Consider the following 19,183-nt stretch of genomic DNA (forward strand, 5'->3'; position numbering starts at 1 on the left):
ACTAATGACATTGAATTTTGTTATACTAATTTATTCATAGCATTATGGGTTTTTGTATTAGACGTTCATATTCCCAGAATACCCCTTTGAGGCAATTAAATATCTAAATTTAACCTGGGATACTCTTATTTCAATCCACGAATCCCCACATCCTTTTCACTGATGAAACTGAAAAACCAGGTGTGATGTTTGCAAAGCAATGTTAAACCTGCAGTTTTTTTTGCCGACACAGGCAGGGCAGACAGATTGCTCTACATTACATGAGGTCTATCACAAAAAGTCATACCCTTTCATGACTGGTCAAAGTAAAATTATGTTGAAAGGTCATCAAGGGATTTATGGAGAGAGCTCATGGGCAGGTTGCTCGGGTCAAAATATGGCAATGCAAAGCCTTTTTTTTTTTTTTTTTTTTTTTTAAAGTTATAGTTTTTTTTTTGTCTTAAAAGGTATCAACTTTAAAACAAATTTGGTATCTCTGTGACTGTACTGATGACATAGTGAAAACCACAAAAACTTAAGCACATAAAAAACATTTTTTTTGCAATTACACATTTGGAAATTTTTTCCAGCTTCCCAGTACATGGCACATAATATTACATTATGTCCCACATATAACAAGTCATGCAAACTAACAAATCAAAAAGATGTGTCTTATGGAAGGAGGGGGAAGAAAAATGGAAATACAAAAACCTGGTCCTGAAAGGTTTAACGTTATGCACCTCCTTTCATTTTGGTCATTACTTACCTTACCATATTCTTACAAGTCAATGGCTTCTGGTCAAAGTCATGCAAGACCAGAAGCCTTCTTAATACATGGAGAGTACCCTTAGACAATGAGCAATACAAATATGGCGAAAAGGAATACCACAAGTTTACTGGACTCTAAATATCAGCAAGCGTCTTTATTTTTTTAATTTTTTTTTTTTTTATTGCAAGAGCTAATACCATAGATAAATAAATATTCCTGCTTGGCTGTGTTTAGTGTAACTATAATACACCGTGGAATACAAAAACTTTCCCTCTAGCATCAGAGAAAGGTCCAATAGTGTTGGTTGGTCATATAATTTCGGGCATATAGTTCCTTCCTACAAGCTCTTTTAAAGAGCCAAGATGCCAACTAGGACTTCCTCTTGTTATAGTAGATCTAATAAGACGGTGAACAAACACTCTATTGTGTGGTGATATAGCTCAAAATTCATTCTCTTTTAATCCATTTACTGGTACAAAGAGTGTCTGTGGGATGGGAGGAAGGGAGTCTATCCGTTTCATTTCTCTGGCTGGTCCCACGTAAGAAGGAAACAATAAGCTTGTTGTGCATAGAAGAAGACGTTCCACTTTCAGCAGCAAAACATCTGGAATGGAATAGACAGCAGGGTGCAGAATCAGCACCCATTTCCCATCAGTCTAAATACAGAAAGGATCCCACTGCAGCCTATACTGCAAGGTATTTCTAACGAGTCCAGTCTATTACCAGCATGAAGGACCCCAGCAAACTACATAACAGAGGTTTTGTGTTCTCTGGGCAATGAGGGCATTTGGAAGTACTAAGAGTTAAGGACCTGGAGACAAATTCCACAAAACACATTTTTTTACAACTAATAATGCTGGTTTTTGTATTTGGCCCCGATTCATTGTCTCCAATGTACATAATGCTGCTTCTGTCTTAAGAGAGGCTGTTGCCTCTAATACACGGACTGAATTCCTGACGCTCAATGAAGGGTAGAATTTAAGTGAACGGAAACTTTGTGGAACTTATAAATAGGTGTCTTCACTCTCCTTGGAGCACAAGCTTTCACTGGACTGGTGCACATTGAGAGAGTCCTTTTGGGTTACTTTGGCCAATAAAGGCTGCACCGGTTCCTGCCGGTGATCCCTGGTCCCCTCACCACCATTCTCCTCTTTCATAGCCCCATTTGGCTGGTCACCTTTGCCTTTACTTTTTCTTTTTTCTAATTTCTTTTTCTCCTTCTCCATCTTTTCTCTTTCCCTCATTTCTTTAGCTCTTTGCTTTTCCTGTTCCTTTTCTTCCTGTTTTTGTTCCTTAGTTTTCTTTCCAGCGCTTACATTGGATGGAAGAATAATGGACGGGGAATGAACAAGAGGCTTATGACCCACTGGGTCAGCGTCACTGATAGCTTTGGCCCCATGCAAACGGGTGGGCGATTTACACTGCAGCTCTCCATACTCTTCTTTCCATTTCTTAAGCTGGACCAAATGTTCACGTTCCACATCACTCTCCGTAATTGGCAACTCCACAATCTCAAGAGAAAAGAAAAAAAAAGGTCACTCAGTTTGGACATTTGTCAGAAATTTTGCATTAAAAACCCCCTCACAAACCAATGTAATAGCCAAGTAAGATACATGCTATTCCTAAAAATGTAATGTATAACTCACTGCATACCCCCACGGTTCATGTGCTATACAATAATGTACATCCAGGACTCCTAAGCTCCGACAGCGGTGCACTCATCCCTTGCTAGCGATGCCAGGGGACAGAGAGAAAATTTCATATCTGTCTGGGAGGTAAATTGTTTCACAGCTTCATTCCCACTTAGTAGTTTTAGATAGAATTGCATTGTAGAAGCAGGGAAAAAAAAAAAAAAAAAAAAAAAAATATTAATATATATATATATATATATATATATTTTCCAACTCACTACCATCTTAAATGGACCTTAGTGAGAGGGATAGTAAATGCAATGAATATGAGCTTCGCCAAAAAAGGTATCCACCCAATATCCTCTTCTTATGTACCTGTGACCTGCATAAAGCTGTCCACTAGACCATAGTCACCAAAACACAACTACCAACTGCTGCCCACTAGACCATATCTGCCAATACTGATGGATCATATGACACAGAACGGGGCATAAGAGGTCACTATGTACATTGTATTTAAGGGCCTGGCACAGACTTTGCACTGGGGACCATCAGCTTCAAGTTACACCCCTGGTTTGTTCTTAAGTTGAATTTGTATGCAAGTGTATATTTTGTATACTGTAACTGTATATTTTATAGCTAATTCCAGACAAAAAAATTTTGGCCCCAGTGACAATTGGAGTTTAAACATTTTTTTGCAGTAATGGGACCAAGGATTAACAATAAAGCTTCATTACAGACACTTTACAGCTGATCATTGCAGTCTGGGACTATAGTAACATCCAGAGAGCTTCACCAGAGGTCAGAGGGGTCTGTCTGTAACTATGGGTTGTCTGCAAGTCAGGTGTCCTTAAGTAGGGGACCGCCTGTATTAAAGATTTGCCTCTTTAATTGAACAGAATTGTGTTTTTAGGTGCCAAACTTCAGATGATATGACCATTTGAAGTGAGCCCCCCTCACATTTATTTATGTAAGGTTTTTTAAAATTTTACCACAAAATGTTAATGGGAAAAATTATATTTTTATTTGTCTGCTAATTATTAATAAAAAGTATTTTTATCAATTTAAAGTCTCAAAAATTGTTAATATTTTTGGAACCCCTTCACATGTCTTGTCACTTAAAGAGGAGCATAACAGAACTGCAAAAATTGACCTGTACATTCTGGCACCGATGACTCTCAGGCACAAAGGGGTTCATGTGGTTTTCAGAAATTGCACTAGAACTACAAGCAATTTTAGTGAATTTTCCTCCTCATATCACTTTTGCTACCTGTTATATTAATGATAATGGGCATACAAGTGATTTTGTGGTTTTCTCAGTAGAAACTTAGTGGAAAATCCAAAAATATCTAGTCATCAAAGAACACACAGCAGTTTAAAAAAATGCTGAAGAACCACTAATATCCATGATTTAAACACCCTTACAGCTTTTAAATTCTATTGATTTTTAAACAGATACAATTCTGATGAGCAACAAGCAAGCAATGTCCAAAATGTGAAGGTAGTGACACCTTATGCAGGCAGGCATCCTACAAATGCAGGAAATCTGCATGCAGGAACAGGACAAGAAAACTTATGGTGGTCAATAAGAAATCAGCCGCTGACAAGACAACTGTCCAGTATCCCGAGGTTGACTGTAGGGAACTTTGAATCAAACGTAGGCCCACTAAAACATACCTACTGAATGAAAACACATATACATAGAAAGAAACCATATTACCAATGGCAGGTCTTCATAAAGGTGTTATGCCTATAAACAGGCCCCTTATGAAGATTCGCCATCACTCAAAAAAAAAAAAAAATCCTTCCGGCTCCGTCTTATCCTCTTCCATGGACATTTCTGTAAAAGCGGGGCCTCTGGGGCGGACGTTAGAGTAATAAGGTGCGGCTGCTGCTAGACATGCTATTGGAGTAGCGCCTGCATTTCCTACCCTGGGGCTTATACTCCAGTCGAAAACTTTTTTTTTTGTGGTAAAATTAGGAGCCTTGGCTTATACGCGAGTATTTACAGTATACACTGTCTGGACGGTCATCGGGATGGATGGTTTCATGCAGTAAGGAAATGTGATGGTCTTTCCTAAATAGATAGGTTGTAAGAGCACGAGTGAAGTTCATCATTAAATTACTTTTATGAACAGTACGAGATTAAGGATATAGAGGATAGAGAAGTACTTAAGTCCTGACATGTTTGTTTGGACGCTGGGGGGCCCCTAGTCTTGTGAACTGCCCAGAACCCATGGAATACTTACCGTATATTCCGGCGTATAAGACGACTTTTGAAGACAGAAAAATCTTCTGTCTTCTCTGGGGTCGTCTTATACGCCGGTAATTGACCGCCTGCCGTGTATTCACAGCGGCGGTCGGGTCGCGCTGCATGGAGAAGGCTCACGGGCTGAGCCCTCTCCATAGCCGGTAAGTCTTTGCTGCATATTGCTAGCACCGATCGCGGGTGTTTTCACAGAGTTAGCTGCCGGCAGCCTCAAACAGTGGCGTACCGATCGGGTCAGGTGCGACCCCTGCGCTGCGCTGATAACTCGGTGCAGCACAGCGGGCAGATGTTTTAAATTGTGAGAGCCGCGGGCCTTTCCCTTACAGCGCACGGACTGTTCTGCATCTGGTCCGTGCGCTGGATCAGGAGGGCCCGGAGCGGTCACAATTTAAAATTTGAACGGGCCCACGATCCGCCCACCTTCCCACCCACCTCATCCATCGACGCCGGCACAGGCTTAATGACGCGCCTGCCTGCGCCGGGTCTGCTGAGGTCTATGACCCGGTTTCTATTTGGGGGGGGAAGGCATAGGTGAAAGTTAGGAAATGGCTATTTGGCGGGGGATATTACCTATGGGGGACATTAATCACGGCTACTGCTGGGGGGACATTGATTATGGCTACTGGTGGGGGGGGGGGGGAGATTAATCACGGCTACTGCTGGGAGTGGGGACATTGATTATAGCTACTGCTGGGGGTGGGGACATTGATTATAGCTACTGCTGGGGGTGGGGACATTGATTATAGCTACTGCTGGGGGTGGGGACATTAATCATGGCTACTGCTGGGGTGGATATTGATTATGGCTAATGGTGAGGGGGGGCATTAATCATGGCTACTGGTGGGGGGGGGCATTAATCATGGCTACTGGTGGGGGGGACATTAATTATGGCTAATGGTGAGGGGGGACATTAATTATGGCTAATGGTGAGGGGGGACATTAATAATGGCTACTGTTGAGCGGGGGACATTAATTATGGCTACTGGTGGGGGGGCATTATTCATGGCTAATGGGGAGGGGGGACATTAATCATGGCTACTGATGGGGGGGACATTAATCATGGCTACTGATGGGGGGGACATTAATCATGGCTACTGATGGGGGGGACATTAATCATGGCTACTGGTGGGGGGGGCATTAATCATGGCTACTGGTGGGGGGGACAATTATGGCTACTGTTGAGCGGGGGACATTAATTATGGCTACTGGTAGGGGGGGACATTAATTATGGCTACTGGTGAGGGGGGGACATTAATTATGGCTACTGGTGAGGGGGGAACATTAATTATGGCTACTGGTGAGGGGGGAACATTAATTATGGCTACTGGTGAGGGGGGAACATTAATTATGGCTACTGGTGAGGGGGGAACATTAATTATGGCTACTGGTGAGGGGGGAACATTAATTATGGCTACTGGTAAGGGGGGAACATTAATTATGGCTACTGGTAAGGGGGGAACATTAATTATGGCTACTGGTAAGGGGGGAACATTAATTATGGCTACTGGTAAGGGGGGAACATTAATTATGGCTACTGGTGAGGGGGGGGACATTAATTATGGCTACTGGTGAGGGGGGAACATTAATTATGGCTACTGGTAAGGGGGGAACATTAATTATGGCTACTGGTAAGGGGGGAACATTAATTATGGCTACTGGTGAGGGGGGGGGACATTAATTATGGCTACTGGTGAGGGGGGGGACATTAATTATGGCTACTGGTGAGGGGGGAACATTAATTAAAGCTACTGGTGGATGGTGTTCAATGTTTTTATGCATACTGGGTGGGGGGGTGCCTGTCGGGAATTTTGCCCTGGGGCCCAGAGGACTCTAGTTACGCCACTGCTCAAAAAGATAGCGGCGCATGGGCACCGCCATCTTACCTGGGATCGCCGCTCCCAGGTAAAATAATTTTTGTACAGAAGGTTTTCATTTTTTGTAAATGTATGAAAACATTATAAAACCCTATACAAATTTGGTATCCCCTTAATCGTACCGACCCAAAGAATAAAGTAGACATGTCATTTGGGGCGCTCAGTGAAAGACGTAATATCCAAGCCCACAAGAAAATGGCGCAAATACGTTTTTTCTGCTTCTGAGTACATGGCATGGAATATTTAATAAAATAAAAATTTAAGGTACAGTATGGTAACATTTACAGTAAAATGGACGATGGTAATGTTGTTGTATGCCTTATGTTTATGAGCGACAGTTTTCCTGCTATATACCTGCATGTCATAAGAATTTAAATTAAAAAAGGACCATGTTAAATTCAAATCTGTTTTTTTTTTTTTAAATTTTTTCCGGTGTTTTGTATGCGTTGGAAAAGGGGTAGTCTTATACGGCGAATATATCTTAAACTCTATATTTTAAACAGGAAAGTAGGGGGGTCGTCTTATACGCCGGAATATATACGGTAATTCGACAGTGCACAGTGGACCACAATAACTTATTGTATGTTTGCTCACCTCTGGGATAAGAAAACCTTCTTGCATATATTTTGGATCAATTGCCCTTAGTTTCTCCATGGTTTCATATTGACCTTGACATGACTTGAGCTTTTCAGATGAACCAAGTGAATACTTCAGGAGAATGAGAGCCACCCGGAACAGAATCTTGACACCTAAAAGAAAGTAATCAGTCAATGAATAAAAATAAAATGAAAGGTTTTTAATATTTTGATATTCTTCAAAATGTGGTACACATCAAAAAGAGCATAATGGGGCAGATTTATCAAGCAGTCTGAAAGTCAGAATATTTCCAGTTGCCCATGGCAACCAATCACAGCTCAGCTTTCATTTCACCAGTGCTCATGAATATTTTAAAGGGGAGCTGTGATTGGTTGCCATGGGCAATTGGAAATATTCTGACTTTCAGACTGCTTGATAAATCTGCCCCAATGAGTTTCAATGACCGGCAAGATCAGTGGTTTCTGTAAAAGAATAGAAACTAGTTGGCCTTATTTATCAGAACAATCTGTGAATGGAGGTCTAAAATTATTTAGATCCACAGATGACCTAGATGAGAAGTTTGATTATTGGTTTGACTGCCGAGACCCCATAATCACAAAATACCCCTTGCTACAACACTTTTTTAATACAATGGTTGCCTCATATGCAGGACTCTTTTTGTCTTCCTTACAAAAGTCGTACCGTGGAACTGTAGGAAAACACCACTGCAAATGCACAACCACTTCTGCATTTTACCTGAAGCCCCCAGGTTTGAATGCTGAGCAATAGGACACAGTTGAAAAGGAGTGAAGTTTTAGGCTGTGTTTAAAATATGCAGTGCTCGTTACCGATTACATTCGTTTCAGTTGAAACACATATGCAGTCTGAACAAGCCCCACGCAGTGCTGAATAAACTGCGTTTCAAAACGCAATTTAACCAGAATGTAGGTATACAGCCAACAACACCTTTATTATATTCTTGTTTCATTCAATACCCCTTCATAATCCTGTGTGTAACGTGTAGCAGATTCACTCAATGAGGGGCATTGCATGCCAGTCACAATACCTCACCCATCGCAGAACAGGATATCATAAGAAACTCCAGCCTAGAATTGTCTACCCACATTAATTATATGCCAGGCCCTGCTATTGTGTTATAACCTGAGCCAACTAGGTGTGTAGGGAGTAGTAATTCCCAATAATACATGATAATGCCCCCTCGTGGCTTTGGAAATCCAAACATATAAGCATTAGAAGGAGAAAAAGAAAAAGTTGTGTGTTAAGATTTGAAGAGATAAATGGGTGGATACAGACAGACGGCACATGCTGACAGACTGTAACCAAAACACACTATCGGCTCATTACAAGCGCGAGCAGGACATGTACAGGCAGGCTACACCGCTCACACACCCTGCCATGAGTAACTACTACCTGCCCATTTAATAAGGACACTGCACACCTCACACTCTGAGCTGGCACCAGTCTGGGAATGCCCTTCCTAACCCTCCCAAATGGGCGAGAGGAGTGTAGTGTACCAGTACTGGTTCACCAATCATTATTTGCTCTTGTTCTAAACACCTGCCAGGGCACTTCGTATTATTTTGGGCATAGTCTATACAGTACACTAAACAATTGTAATCTTCTACAACTAGATAGGGACAATATTTAAAACAAAAATAATTTTATGAAAATAAGAAGGAAAAAAATGTATTGATGTATAGATGCCTTCACGTGTATGAAGAGTGTCCGCATTTCCAAACATAAATTGTATAGAAACACTTGAGTTTCTGAACTATACATGTAATAGGATATATATGTGATGTCACTAAATAAGTGTGAAATGCTGCTAGGAAACAATAAAAGGTACCAGTAGACTAAGGCACCCTTCCCTTTGGATCAATCTTAATTATAAAACCCCAATATGGTCATGTCATGTCATAAGGATTATAAATCACTACCTTTCATCTTGCATACAGGCTTGGTTCACAATGTGCATTTTTAATGCAGGGTTTTTGTTAGCATGCAATTGTTGAATAAAATCTAATGTACCTTTGTAATGTGCTTGAAAATTCACTGTGGATTTCCGTCAGGATTTTAGGGTGTGGAGTCAGCACCCGCATGCATGTACCATTGCTACCCATTTCAGATGTTTGAAGCTAATAGTCATTATATTGAAAATATGTTCACGTGGCATATTTATTTATACCGCCATTCACAACAGAATAACATGTCCAATATCACCCCAGCGTTCCAGAGCGTTGCAACATGATCCCCTATTGGGGCCAGACTCCATTACATCACTGTCCACCATCTACACCCAGGCCTGTTTATTTTTATAATGACAGGCAGGAATGCAGACTAAGAAGTATGTGCAAAGCAATGATCTATATCACCACAATGCTCAGGACATACACCTGATCTATTCTTACCCACCTCATACCATTCTACTACTGCATCATGCCTCTACTGCCCACTCAGCAATGCCACATGCTGCCAGCATCTACACTACATCCTCCGTCTTCTTACAATCAGCCATTGTACAAATCACTTTCCATCACACTCACTGCTTCAGCCCCTCACCCATTATTGAGGTCACAGAAAACATAGCAACCATTCCAGCAGCTGTAATCCACAAGATTAACACAAACCTTCATTCTCCTTTTCAATAATCTGGCGGGGAGAACGTGAAATGGAATTGTAGGAAATCATGGAACATCTGCCAAGTGCAACCATCAGCTTTACTCCCAGACTATAGGAACACATTGGTATCTCCCGCTCATTATAGTGAATTTTAGTTACAGTTACTTAAATTCACTTTATATCAAAAGATGATGAATTGTATTTCTAAGCAGTGACACGGCGGACAGTCGCAGCACCGGACGTGGACAGATCTGATAATATATGCAAACTTGTATCCAGTACCTCAGTGACAAACAAAGTTACCTTCACAAAAGAACATGTCCCACACCCGCAAGACTGAGCTCCAGGGAAGAGTCCGTGAGAATGCACACATGAACCATTCTGTCATGTATAAGATGGGGTCAATCTTCTGCTTGCTCAGATGCTTGTAGGCCACAGCAGACACCTTCCGGAGCAGTGAAAACAGGATCCTGCCATCTAACTGTATCGCTTCCTGAAAATATTTAATGTGAGATGCTATATACATATTGTGCTAAAATATTATTAATGCCATTATTAGATACAGGAATGTACAATGTAGAAGTGCATTCAAGCTTTGCAAACTGAAGAAACTGGGTCATGCTTCTACAACACTCAAAAAAAACCAGCCCTGCCATAATAAAATATATGTATTTTTAAATTAAAAAGTCCAAAAATAGAAAAAAAGTTGCTATTCCATAGTCAGAGAGGAGGGGGTCAGAGGAGTCAGCCATATGCTGGTCTGGAGGGGTCAGAGGTGTCAGCCATATTCTAGTCTGGAGGGGTCAGAGGAGTCAGCCATATGCTGGTCTGGAGGGGTCAGAGGTGTCAGCCATATTCTAGTCTGGAGGGGTCAGAGGCGTCAGCCATATGCTAGTCTGGAGGGGTCAGAGGAGTCAGCCATATGCTAGTCTGGAGGGGTCAGAGGAGTCAGCCATATGCTAGTCTGGAGGGGTCAGAGGAGTCAGCCATATGCTAGTCTGGAGGGGTCAGAGGAGTCAGCCATATGCTGGTCTGGAGGGGTCAGAGGTGTCAGCCATATGCTAGTCTGGAGGGGTCAGAGGTGTCAGCCATATTCTAGTCTGGAGGGGTCAGAGGTGTCAGCCATATTCTAGTCAGGAGGGGTCAGAGGTGTCAGCCATATTCTAGTCTGGAGGGGTCAGAGGTGTCAGCCATATTCTAGTCTGGAGGGGTCAGAGGTGTCAGCCATATTCTAGTCTGGAGGGGTCAGAGGAGTCAGCCATATGCTGGTCTGGAGGGGTCAGAGGTGTCAGCCATATTCTAGTCTGGAGGGGTCAGAGGTGTCAGCCATATTCTAGTCTGGAGGGGTCAGAGGAGTCAGCCATATGCTGGTCTGGAGGGGTCAGAGGTGTCAGCCATATTCTAGTCTGGAGGGGTCAGAGGTGTCAGCCATATTCTAGTCTGGAGGGGTCAGCCATATGCTGGTCTGGAGGGGTCAGAGGTGTCAGCCATATGCTAGTCTGGAGGGGTCAGAGGTGTCAGCCATATTCTAGTCTGGAGGGGTCAGAGGTGTCAGCCATATTCTAGTCTGGAGGGGTCAGAGGAGTCAGCCATATTCTAGTCTGGAGGGGTCAGAGGAGTCAGCCATATGCTGGTCTGGAGGGGTCAGAGGTGTCAGCCATATTCTAGTCTGGAGGGGTCAGAGGTGTCAGCCATATTCTAGTCTGGAGGGGTCAGAGGAGTCAGCCATATGCTGGTCTGGAGGGGTCAGAGGTGTCAGCCATATTCTAGTCTGGAGGGGTCAGAGGTGTCAGCCATATTCTAGTCTGGAGGGTTCAGCCATATGCTGGTCTGGAGGGGTCAGAGGTGTCAGCCATATGCTAGTCTGGAGGGGTCAGAGGTGTCAGCCATATTCTAGTCTGGAGGGGTCAGAGGTGTCAGCCATATTCTAGTCTGGAGGGGTCAGAGGTGTCAGCCATATTCTAGTCTGGAGGGGTCAGAGGTGTCAGCCATATTCTAGTCTGGAGGGGTCAGAGGTGTCAGCCATATTCTAGTCTGGAGGGGTCAGAGGTGTCAGCCATATTCTAGTCTGGAGGGGTCAGAGGTGTCAGCCATATTCTAGTATGGAGGGGAGTTGGTGTTCTCGGTCAGTCTGGATCGATCAGTGACATCAGCCATACTGTGGTCTGCTGGAGAGTCGTCAGTCATAATCCGGTTCTGCAGGTTGTAGTTTATGAAGAGGCGTTAAAAAGTTGATTACTAGATTACAAGATTATTAGAATTGCCTCATTTGGCTATTTTAGCGAAGAAAACAGAGGCACTAATTGTTTTCTTGTATAAATAGAGCGCAGCTCACCCCTCCTCTCTCCATAGAAAATAATACCGCACAGCAGCTCTTACTGCCAAAGATAGAGCAGTACTCGTTGTGCTCACCACACGGCGCCTACTGCCATCTATGGGGATGTATATACATCCACAAACTTGTGGCTGTATATACATCCCCACAACGGCAGTGTGCATGGGGCCTTAATAGATATTTCATCCTCCTACCCATCTAAAAATACTCCTCAAAATTGGTAACAAAAATGTTAGTGCGGATTAAGGGTAACCTGTTGTCAGGAACTGACCTAAAAAAAAACAAACAAAAAAAAAAAACACTACAGTATGTTGTCAGGCAGGTTCAAACCTGACAGATCATGTTTTTTTCATGTCCCAGTGTCGTGGCATCATCCAGAAAATCAATTTAGAGCGAGGTGTAAATTGGTTGTGATTAAACTCTATGTCTTTATACAACAGAGCGAGTGTTCTGGGAAGCTGGACTTCAGCACTGACCTCTTTGCCTCCCTGACTATTGACATCTCACTTCTCACTAGTTGATTTTCTGGAGCGATGCCACCACACTGGGAGCTAAAAGAATCATGGACTTGAAGGTGTTAAACCACTACCAATATGTTGTCTAGCAGCTTACTAGGTCAACTTCTGCCTAAAGGTTTCCTTAAAGACTAGTAATTAAATATATGAAAATTCACAGAATAAGGAGTCTAGTCTAGAATCGGCTCCTTATTTTATTATCTTAATAATGTATGCAAAATGTAGACATTATATACATTATTAGAAGATATTGCACAATTAGGCAATGAGATGAACCTAGAACAGTGGTGGCGAACCTATGGCACTGGTGCCAGAGGCGGCACTCGGAGGCCTCTGTGTGGGCACTCGGGCCATTACCCCAGCATGAATTTCACCAGACAGAACTCAAAGAATCTGCCTGCAGAATCTTCCTACACTGATAGAAGAATTTGCTCTCCTCCTTTCACTTGTGTTGGTGTCTTTAGGAGGCTGAAGGATTGAAAGTTGTCAAAGAACAAGGAGAAATAAATTACTGCTTAAATTGCTGTGCTGGCACTTTGCAATAAATAAGTGGCTTTTGGTTGAAGTTTGGGCACTCGGGCTCTAAAAGGTTCGCCATCACTGACCTAGAAGAATGAGTAACCAACATTACCTAATACATAGTCATTAACAGAATCAGGATCTGTCCAATAATAGGCATGCAGGATTTCCAATGCCCTGTAAATCTTATCCAGCCCCTGAAGCAGGTCTAGTTAACGGAGAGCAAAGTCCTCTGGAAACATTGCATAAGTTACTAAATGCTGATCACTATAAACACTGCTTACATTCAGCTTATTAGGATAATCGTAGGAAGATATTAAATATTAATTCCCACAATATAGAATTAAAGGAAAACAATGCAGGATGTACAGTCTGGCCAGCATATTTCAGTATAATGCAAGAACTCCCACCCTGTGCAATATGTACAGTCCATGGGATCAGACCAACATACGGGTATCCTTCCGGGGACAGAATTCGTTTGTCTGCAGAAATAAATCTACCCCATCCCATAGGTTCTTACCAGCTTCTCACTGTAATAACCCGGAAGGTACTTCTCACAGATCTGCACCAAACACCAGAACGCTTGCTGTGGAGGGAAAGAATCCTGTAAGACTTCAGAAATCTAAGGTGATGTACAATAAGTTGCAGGTCGTGCCATTTTACTTGCCTCCGCTGGCATATGCATAAGCAGAACGGCTGCAATAGGGGCCTGGGCCTGACAGTATCCTTCATCTGGCCGGTACAGAGTGTAAGCTTTTAGTACCCTAAACAAGTCTTGTTGACTGTAAAAATAAAATGCCACCATATTACTTCCCTTCATGCAATTTACAGCCATAAAAGTATATCACTAAATATACAGTACATGATTGTTTTATTTCCCAATGAAAAAAATATATTGGCACCTTGATATACCTGAACACAATGCAGAATATAGAAAGGGTTAAATGTTGGGTGTACAGCCTTCTATGCAGTTGGCAGAGAGGTATCCTAATTATACAGCACTTAAAGCTCTGTTCTATAATAATCAGAAATCTGCTGTCCTCAGGCTGGGAGACCGAAATCAATAAGCTGAACAAAATGTGGTTACATAGTCAGGAAAAGGCCTGAATAATCTAAAAGGCCACGTTGTTAACTTCAGCATGCCGGGACACTGAAAATGAAATATCAATAGGCTCCAGCAATATCCTGCTTACCAATAGGAGCTGGATCCAAAAATAACTTACCCATGACCCCCTCGAGCAACAAACATTTCATGGAAAGGAAACTGCCTGTGAAGGTCTCTTTCTATGATGTCCACCCATTTGGGGTCACCTGCCATTGAGTCCAGCTCCTGAAAGAACCAAAAAAATGTTATTGGTGGAGCTATACAGATTTACAACTATAAGTATCACCTCCAGTAAAACTTACAGTAAATTTATTGGGGTTCTGGTCCATCTTTACCCGGCTTCCTGAAAGGTACTGCCAGGCACGACCACGCAGGGACGGTGGGATCCCCTTCTGACAGCGCAGCTTTATCTGTCAAACAGTAGAGGGTTCTAATAGTTACAGAAGCTTTAAAAGGATTCTATTGGATGCAGAATATAAAATGACATGCTGTGACCCAGAATTTCCATTGGACTAGTAAACTTACATAGCTGTGGGCACAGGGGAGCTGTTACAAGAAGCCACCTGGAGGCAAACATGAGTCACTATGTGCAGCTGACATTAAGCCATTGCCAATAATATACAACTGCATGGAAGTCATCCCAAGGCAAGGGGGTGGATCAAGAAAACTGTCAACTTTATTTTTGAAGATAGCGTTAAAATATTACAGATTTGCTGCAAAATTAGGAATTATACAACTACATTGCAATGGGTGTAGTGACAATGCAAAAATGACAACTAGATATTCCATGTACAGACGGTCCCTGACTTAAGGACACCGACTTACAGACACTCCCTAGTTAAAGACTGACCCCTCTGTCCACTGTGATCGCTGCTGAAGCTTTCTGAATGCTTTCCTTTAGTCCCAGACTGCAATGATCAGCTGTAAGGTGTCCAATAAAGCTTTATTGATAATCCTTGTTCCCATTACAGCAATACATTTTGAAAAGCCAATTGTCACAGGGACAAAAATAAATTTGCCTGGAGGTACAATTATAAAATATTCAGTTCTGACTCATATACAAATTCAACTTAAGAACCTATCATGTATGTGCACATAGAGATTTCTGATCATTGCACCCTACACCTTTCCCAACACATGTGTACAACCTATTCTATGCCAAAATTAACAGGTTGCATGATGGGCAATGGCTGCAACATTCAAGTGTGCTACATTCACAGATGGTGTGGTAGGGGGATCTGCCATTTCTGGGACTCCCACATTTAGAAAAAAATTAAGATTTGATGTACCGTATATACTCGTGTATAAGCCGAGTTTTTCAGCACAAAAAATGTGCTGAAAAACGTCCCCTCGGCTTATACACAATACTCACCCTCCGATGTCAGCGCGGCTCCCCGATGTCGGCGCGACTTACCGATGTCCCCGATGTCAGCGCGTCCCGTCTTCTTTCTTCTCCGCGGCTCCTCTTCTCTCTTCTATCATCGAGGCGGCCATGTTTTCTTCATGGCCGCGCATACTATGACGTCAGCAGCGGCCGCGTTATAGTATGCGCCTGCTAGAAGAAAGAAGACGGGACGCGCTGACATCGGGGACATCGGTAAGTCGCGCCGACATCGGAGGGTGAGTATTTAAGTTTATTTTTTTAAGTGCCGTGGGGGCAGGCTGCATGCTACTGGGGGCTGGCAGGCTGCATGCTACTGGGGGCTGGCAGGCTGCATGCTACTGGGGGCTGGCAGGCTGCATGCTACTGGGGGCTGGCAGGCTGCATGCTACTGGGGGCTGGCAGGCTGCATGCTACTGGGGGCTGGCAGGCTGCATGCTACTGGGGGCTGGCAGGCTGCATGCTACTGGGGGCTGGCAGGCTGCATGCTACTGGGGGCTGGCAGGCTGCATGCTACTGGGGGCTGGCAGGCTGCATGCTACTGGGGGCTGGCAGGCTGCATGCTACTGGGGGCTGGCAGGCTGCATGCTACTGGGGGCTGGCAGGCTGCATGCTACTGGGGGCTGGCAGGCTGCATGCTACTGGGGGCTGGCAGGCTGCATGCTACTGGGGGCTGGCAGGCTGCATGCTACTGGGGGCTGGCAGGCTGCATGCTACTGGGGGCTGGCAGGCTGCATGCTACTGGGGGCTGGCAGGCTGCATGCTACTGGGGGCTGGCAGGCTGCATGCTACTGGGGGCTGGCAGGCTGCATGCTACTGGGGGCTGGCAGGCTGCATGCTACTGGGGGCTGGCAGGCTGCATACTACTGGGGGCTGGCAGGCTGCATACTACTGGGGGCTGGCAGGCTGCATACTACTGGGGGCTGGCAGGCTGCATACTACTGGGGGCTGGCAGGCTGCATACTACTGGGGGCTGGCAGGCTGCATACTACTGGGGGCTGGCAGGCTGCATACTACTGGGGGCTGGCAGGCTGCATACTACTGGGGGCTGGCAGGCTGCATACTACTGGGGGCTGGCAGGCTGCATACTACTGGGGGCTGGCAGGCTGCATACTACTGGGGGCTGGCAGGCTGCATACTACTGGGGGCTGGCAGGCTGCATACTACTGGGGGCTGGCAGGCTGCATACTACTGGGGGCTGGCAGGCTGCATACTACTGGGGGCTGGCAGGCTGCATACTACTGGGGGCTGGCAGGCTGCATACTACTGGGGGCTGGCAGGCTGCATACTACTGGGGGCTGGCAGGCTGCATACTACTGGGGGCTGGCAGGCTGCATACTACTGGGGGCTGGCAGGCTGCATACTACTGGGGGCTGGCAGGCTGCATACTACTGGGGGCTGGCAGGCTGCATACTACTGGGGGCTGGCAGGCTGCATACTACTGGGGGCTGGCAGGCTGCATACTACTGGGGGCTGGCAGGCTGCATACTACTGGGGGCTGGCAGGCTGCATACTACTGGGGGCTGGCAGGCTGCATACTACTGGGGGCTGGCAGGCTGCATACTACTGGGGGCTGGCAGGCTGCATACTACTGGGGGCTGGCAGGCTGCATACTACTGGGGGCTGGCAGGCTGCATACTACTGGGGGCTGGCAGGCTGCATACTACTGGGGGCTGGCAGGCTGCATACTACTGGGGGCTGGCAGGCTGCATACTACTGGGGGCTGGCAGGCTGCATACTACTGGGGGCTGGCAGGCTGCATACTACTGGGGGCTGGCAGGCTGCATACTACTGGGGGCTGGCAGGCTGCATACTACTGGGGGCTGGCAGGCTGCATACTACTGGGGGCTGGCAGGCTGCATACTACTGGGGGCTGGCAGGCTGCATACTACTGGGGGCTGGCAGGCTGCATACTACTGGGGGCTGGCAGGCTGCATACTACTGGGGGCTGGCAGGCTGCATACTACTGGGGGCTGGCAGGCTGCATACTACTGGGGGCTGGCAGGCTGCATACTACTGGGGGCTGGCAGGCTGCATACTACTGGGGGCTGGCAGGCTGCATACTACTGGGGGCTGGCAGGCTGCATACTACTGGGGGCTGGCAGGCTGCATACTACTGGGGGCTGGCAGGCTGCATACTACTGGGGGCTGGCAGGCTGCATACTACTGGGGGCTGGCAGGCTGCATACTACTGGGGGCTGGCAGGCTGCATACTACTGGGGGCTGGCAGGCTGCATACTACTGGGGGCTGGCAGGCTGCATACTACTGGGGGCTGGCAGGCTGCATACTACTGGGGGCTGGCAGGCTGCATACTACTGGGGGCTGGCAGGCTGCATACTACTGGGGGCTGGCAGGCTGCATACTACTGGGGGCTGGCAGGCTGCATACTACTGGGGGCTGGCAGGCTGCATACTACTGGGGGCTGGCAGGCTGCATACTACTGGGGGCTGGCAGGCTGCATACTACTGGGGGCTGGCAGGCTGTATACTACTGGGGGCTGGCAGGCTGTATACTACTGGGGGCTGGCAGGCTGTATACTACTGGGGGCTGGCAGGCTGTATACTACTGGGGGCTGGCAGGCTGTATACTACTGGGGGCTGGCAGGCTGTATACTACTGGGGGCTGGCAGGCTGTATACTACTGGGGGCTGGCAGGCTGTATACTACTGGGGGCTGGCAGGCTGTATACTACTGGGGGCTGGCAGGCTGTATACTACTGGGGGCTGGCAGGCTGTATACTACTGGGGGCTGGCAGGCTGTATACTACTGGGGGCTGGCAGGCTGTATACTACTGGGGGCTGGCAGGCTGTATACTACTGGGGGCTGGCAGGCTGTATACTACTGGGGGCTGGCAGGCTGTATACTACTGGGGGCTGGCAGGCTGTATACTACTGGGGGCTGGCAGGCTGTATACTACTGGGGGCTGGCAGGCTGTATACTACTGGGGGCTGGCAGGCTGTATACTACTGGGGGCTGGCAGGCTGTATACTACTGGGGGGGTTTGACCAATGCATTTCCCACCCTCGGCTTATACTCGAGTCAGTAGTTTTTCCCAGTTTTTGGTGGTAAAATTAGGGGTCTTGGCTTATACTCGGGTCGGCTTATACTCGAGTATATACGGTATATGCTTTTGGTTCCGTAAATTAAAAGAGGTATTTCTGGGAATATGAATGCCTGACACAAAAACCTGTATTGATATAAATAATTGAATACAACAATACTCAATGTCATTAGTCACAAAACTGAGCTTAAGTAGTTTGATTTTATGATTTACAAAATGTAAATCTTATGCTCTGCTCCCAGTGATGATATAAAGGACTTTCTTGCTCTGTTACCATAGTAATGAAGTGTAACTGCCATCACCACAACACTGGCCATACTGGATGCACTTCCACCAACCAACTACAGGCAAACATAGTGGTGATCACATGACCTGCCCAGGCAGGTACAGGACATGTGATGTGGACAAGTGACCAACGGCCATCTTCTGTCCTGTGTCTGCGCCGCAACGGACCGGGTGGATGATATTAATGGACTGATCAAAGGGCCAGTAGCATTTTAATTCTCCATTACAGTCTATGTCACCAGCA

The 19,183-nt window shown here is 45.7% G+C and overlaps 1 protein-coding gene across 2 annotated transcripts in view; it reads right to left on the minus strand.

Moving 5' to 3' along the window:
- Positions 1-887: 887 nt before the first annotated feature.
- TBC1D10A (TBC1 domain family member 10A) overlaps positions 888-19,183 on the minus strand; it is a 35,103-nt gene continuing 16,807 nt past the window's right edge. The window contains exons 1-8 of one of the 2 annotated variants that reach the window (XM_072148827.1): positions 18,929-18,992; positions 14,515-14,622; positions 14,331-14,437; positions 13,775-13,889; positions 13,628-13,693; positions 10,042-10,231; positions 7,117-7,271; positions 888-2,259 (exon numbers count right to left, since the gene is read on the minus strand). In XM_072148827.1, coding sequence (XP_072004928.1) covers positions 1,753-2,259; positions 7,117-7,271; positions 10,042-10,231; positions 13,628-13,693; positions 13,775-13,889; positions 14,331-14,437; positions 14,515-14,622; positions 18,929-18,931 — 1,251 coding nt within the window. In that variant the 5' untranslated portion in view covers positions 18,932-18,992 and the 3' untranslated portion in view covers positions 888-1,752. Of the gene's footprint in view, positions 2,260-7,116; positions 7,272-10,041; positions 10,232-13,627; positions 13,694-13,774; positions 13,890-14,330; positions 14,438-14,514; positions 14,623-18,928; positions 18,993-19,183 lie in introns of those variants that run through there. The other variant, XM_072148818.1, reaches the window with a different exon arrangement.

This window comes from Engystomops pustulosus, chromosome 1 (assembly GCF_040894005.1).
Source record: "Engystomops pustulosus chromosome 1, aEngPut4.maternal, whole genome shotgun sequence".
Taxonomy (NCBI): domain Eukaryota; kingdom Metazoa; phylum Chordata; class Amphibia; order Anura; family Leptodactylidae; genus Engystomops; species Engystomops pustulosus.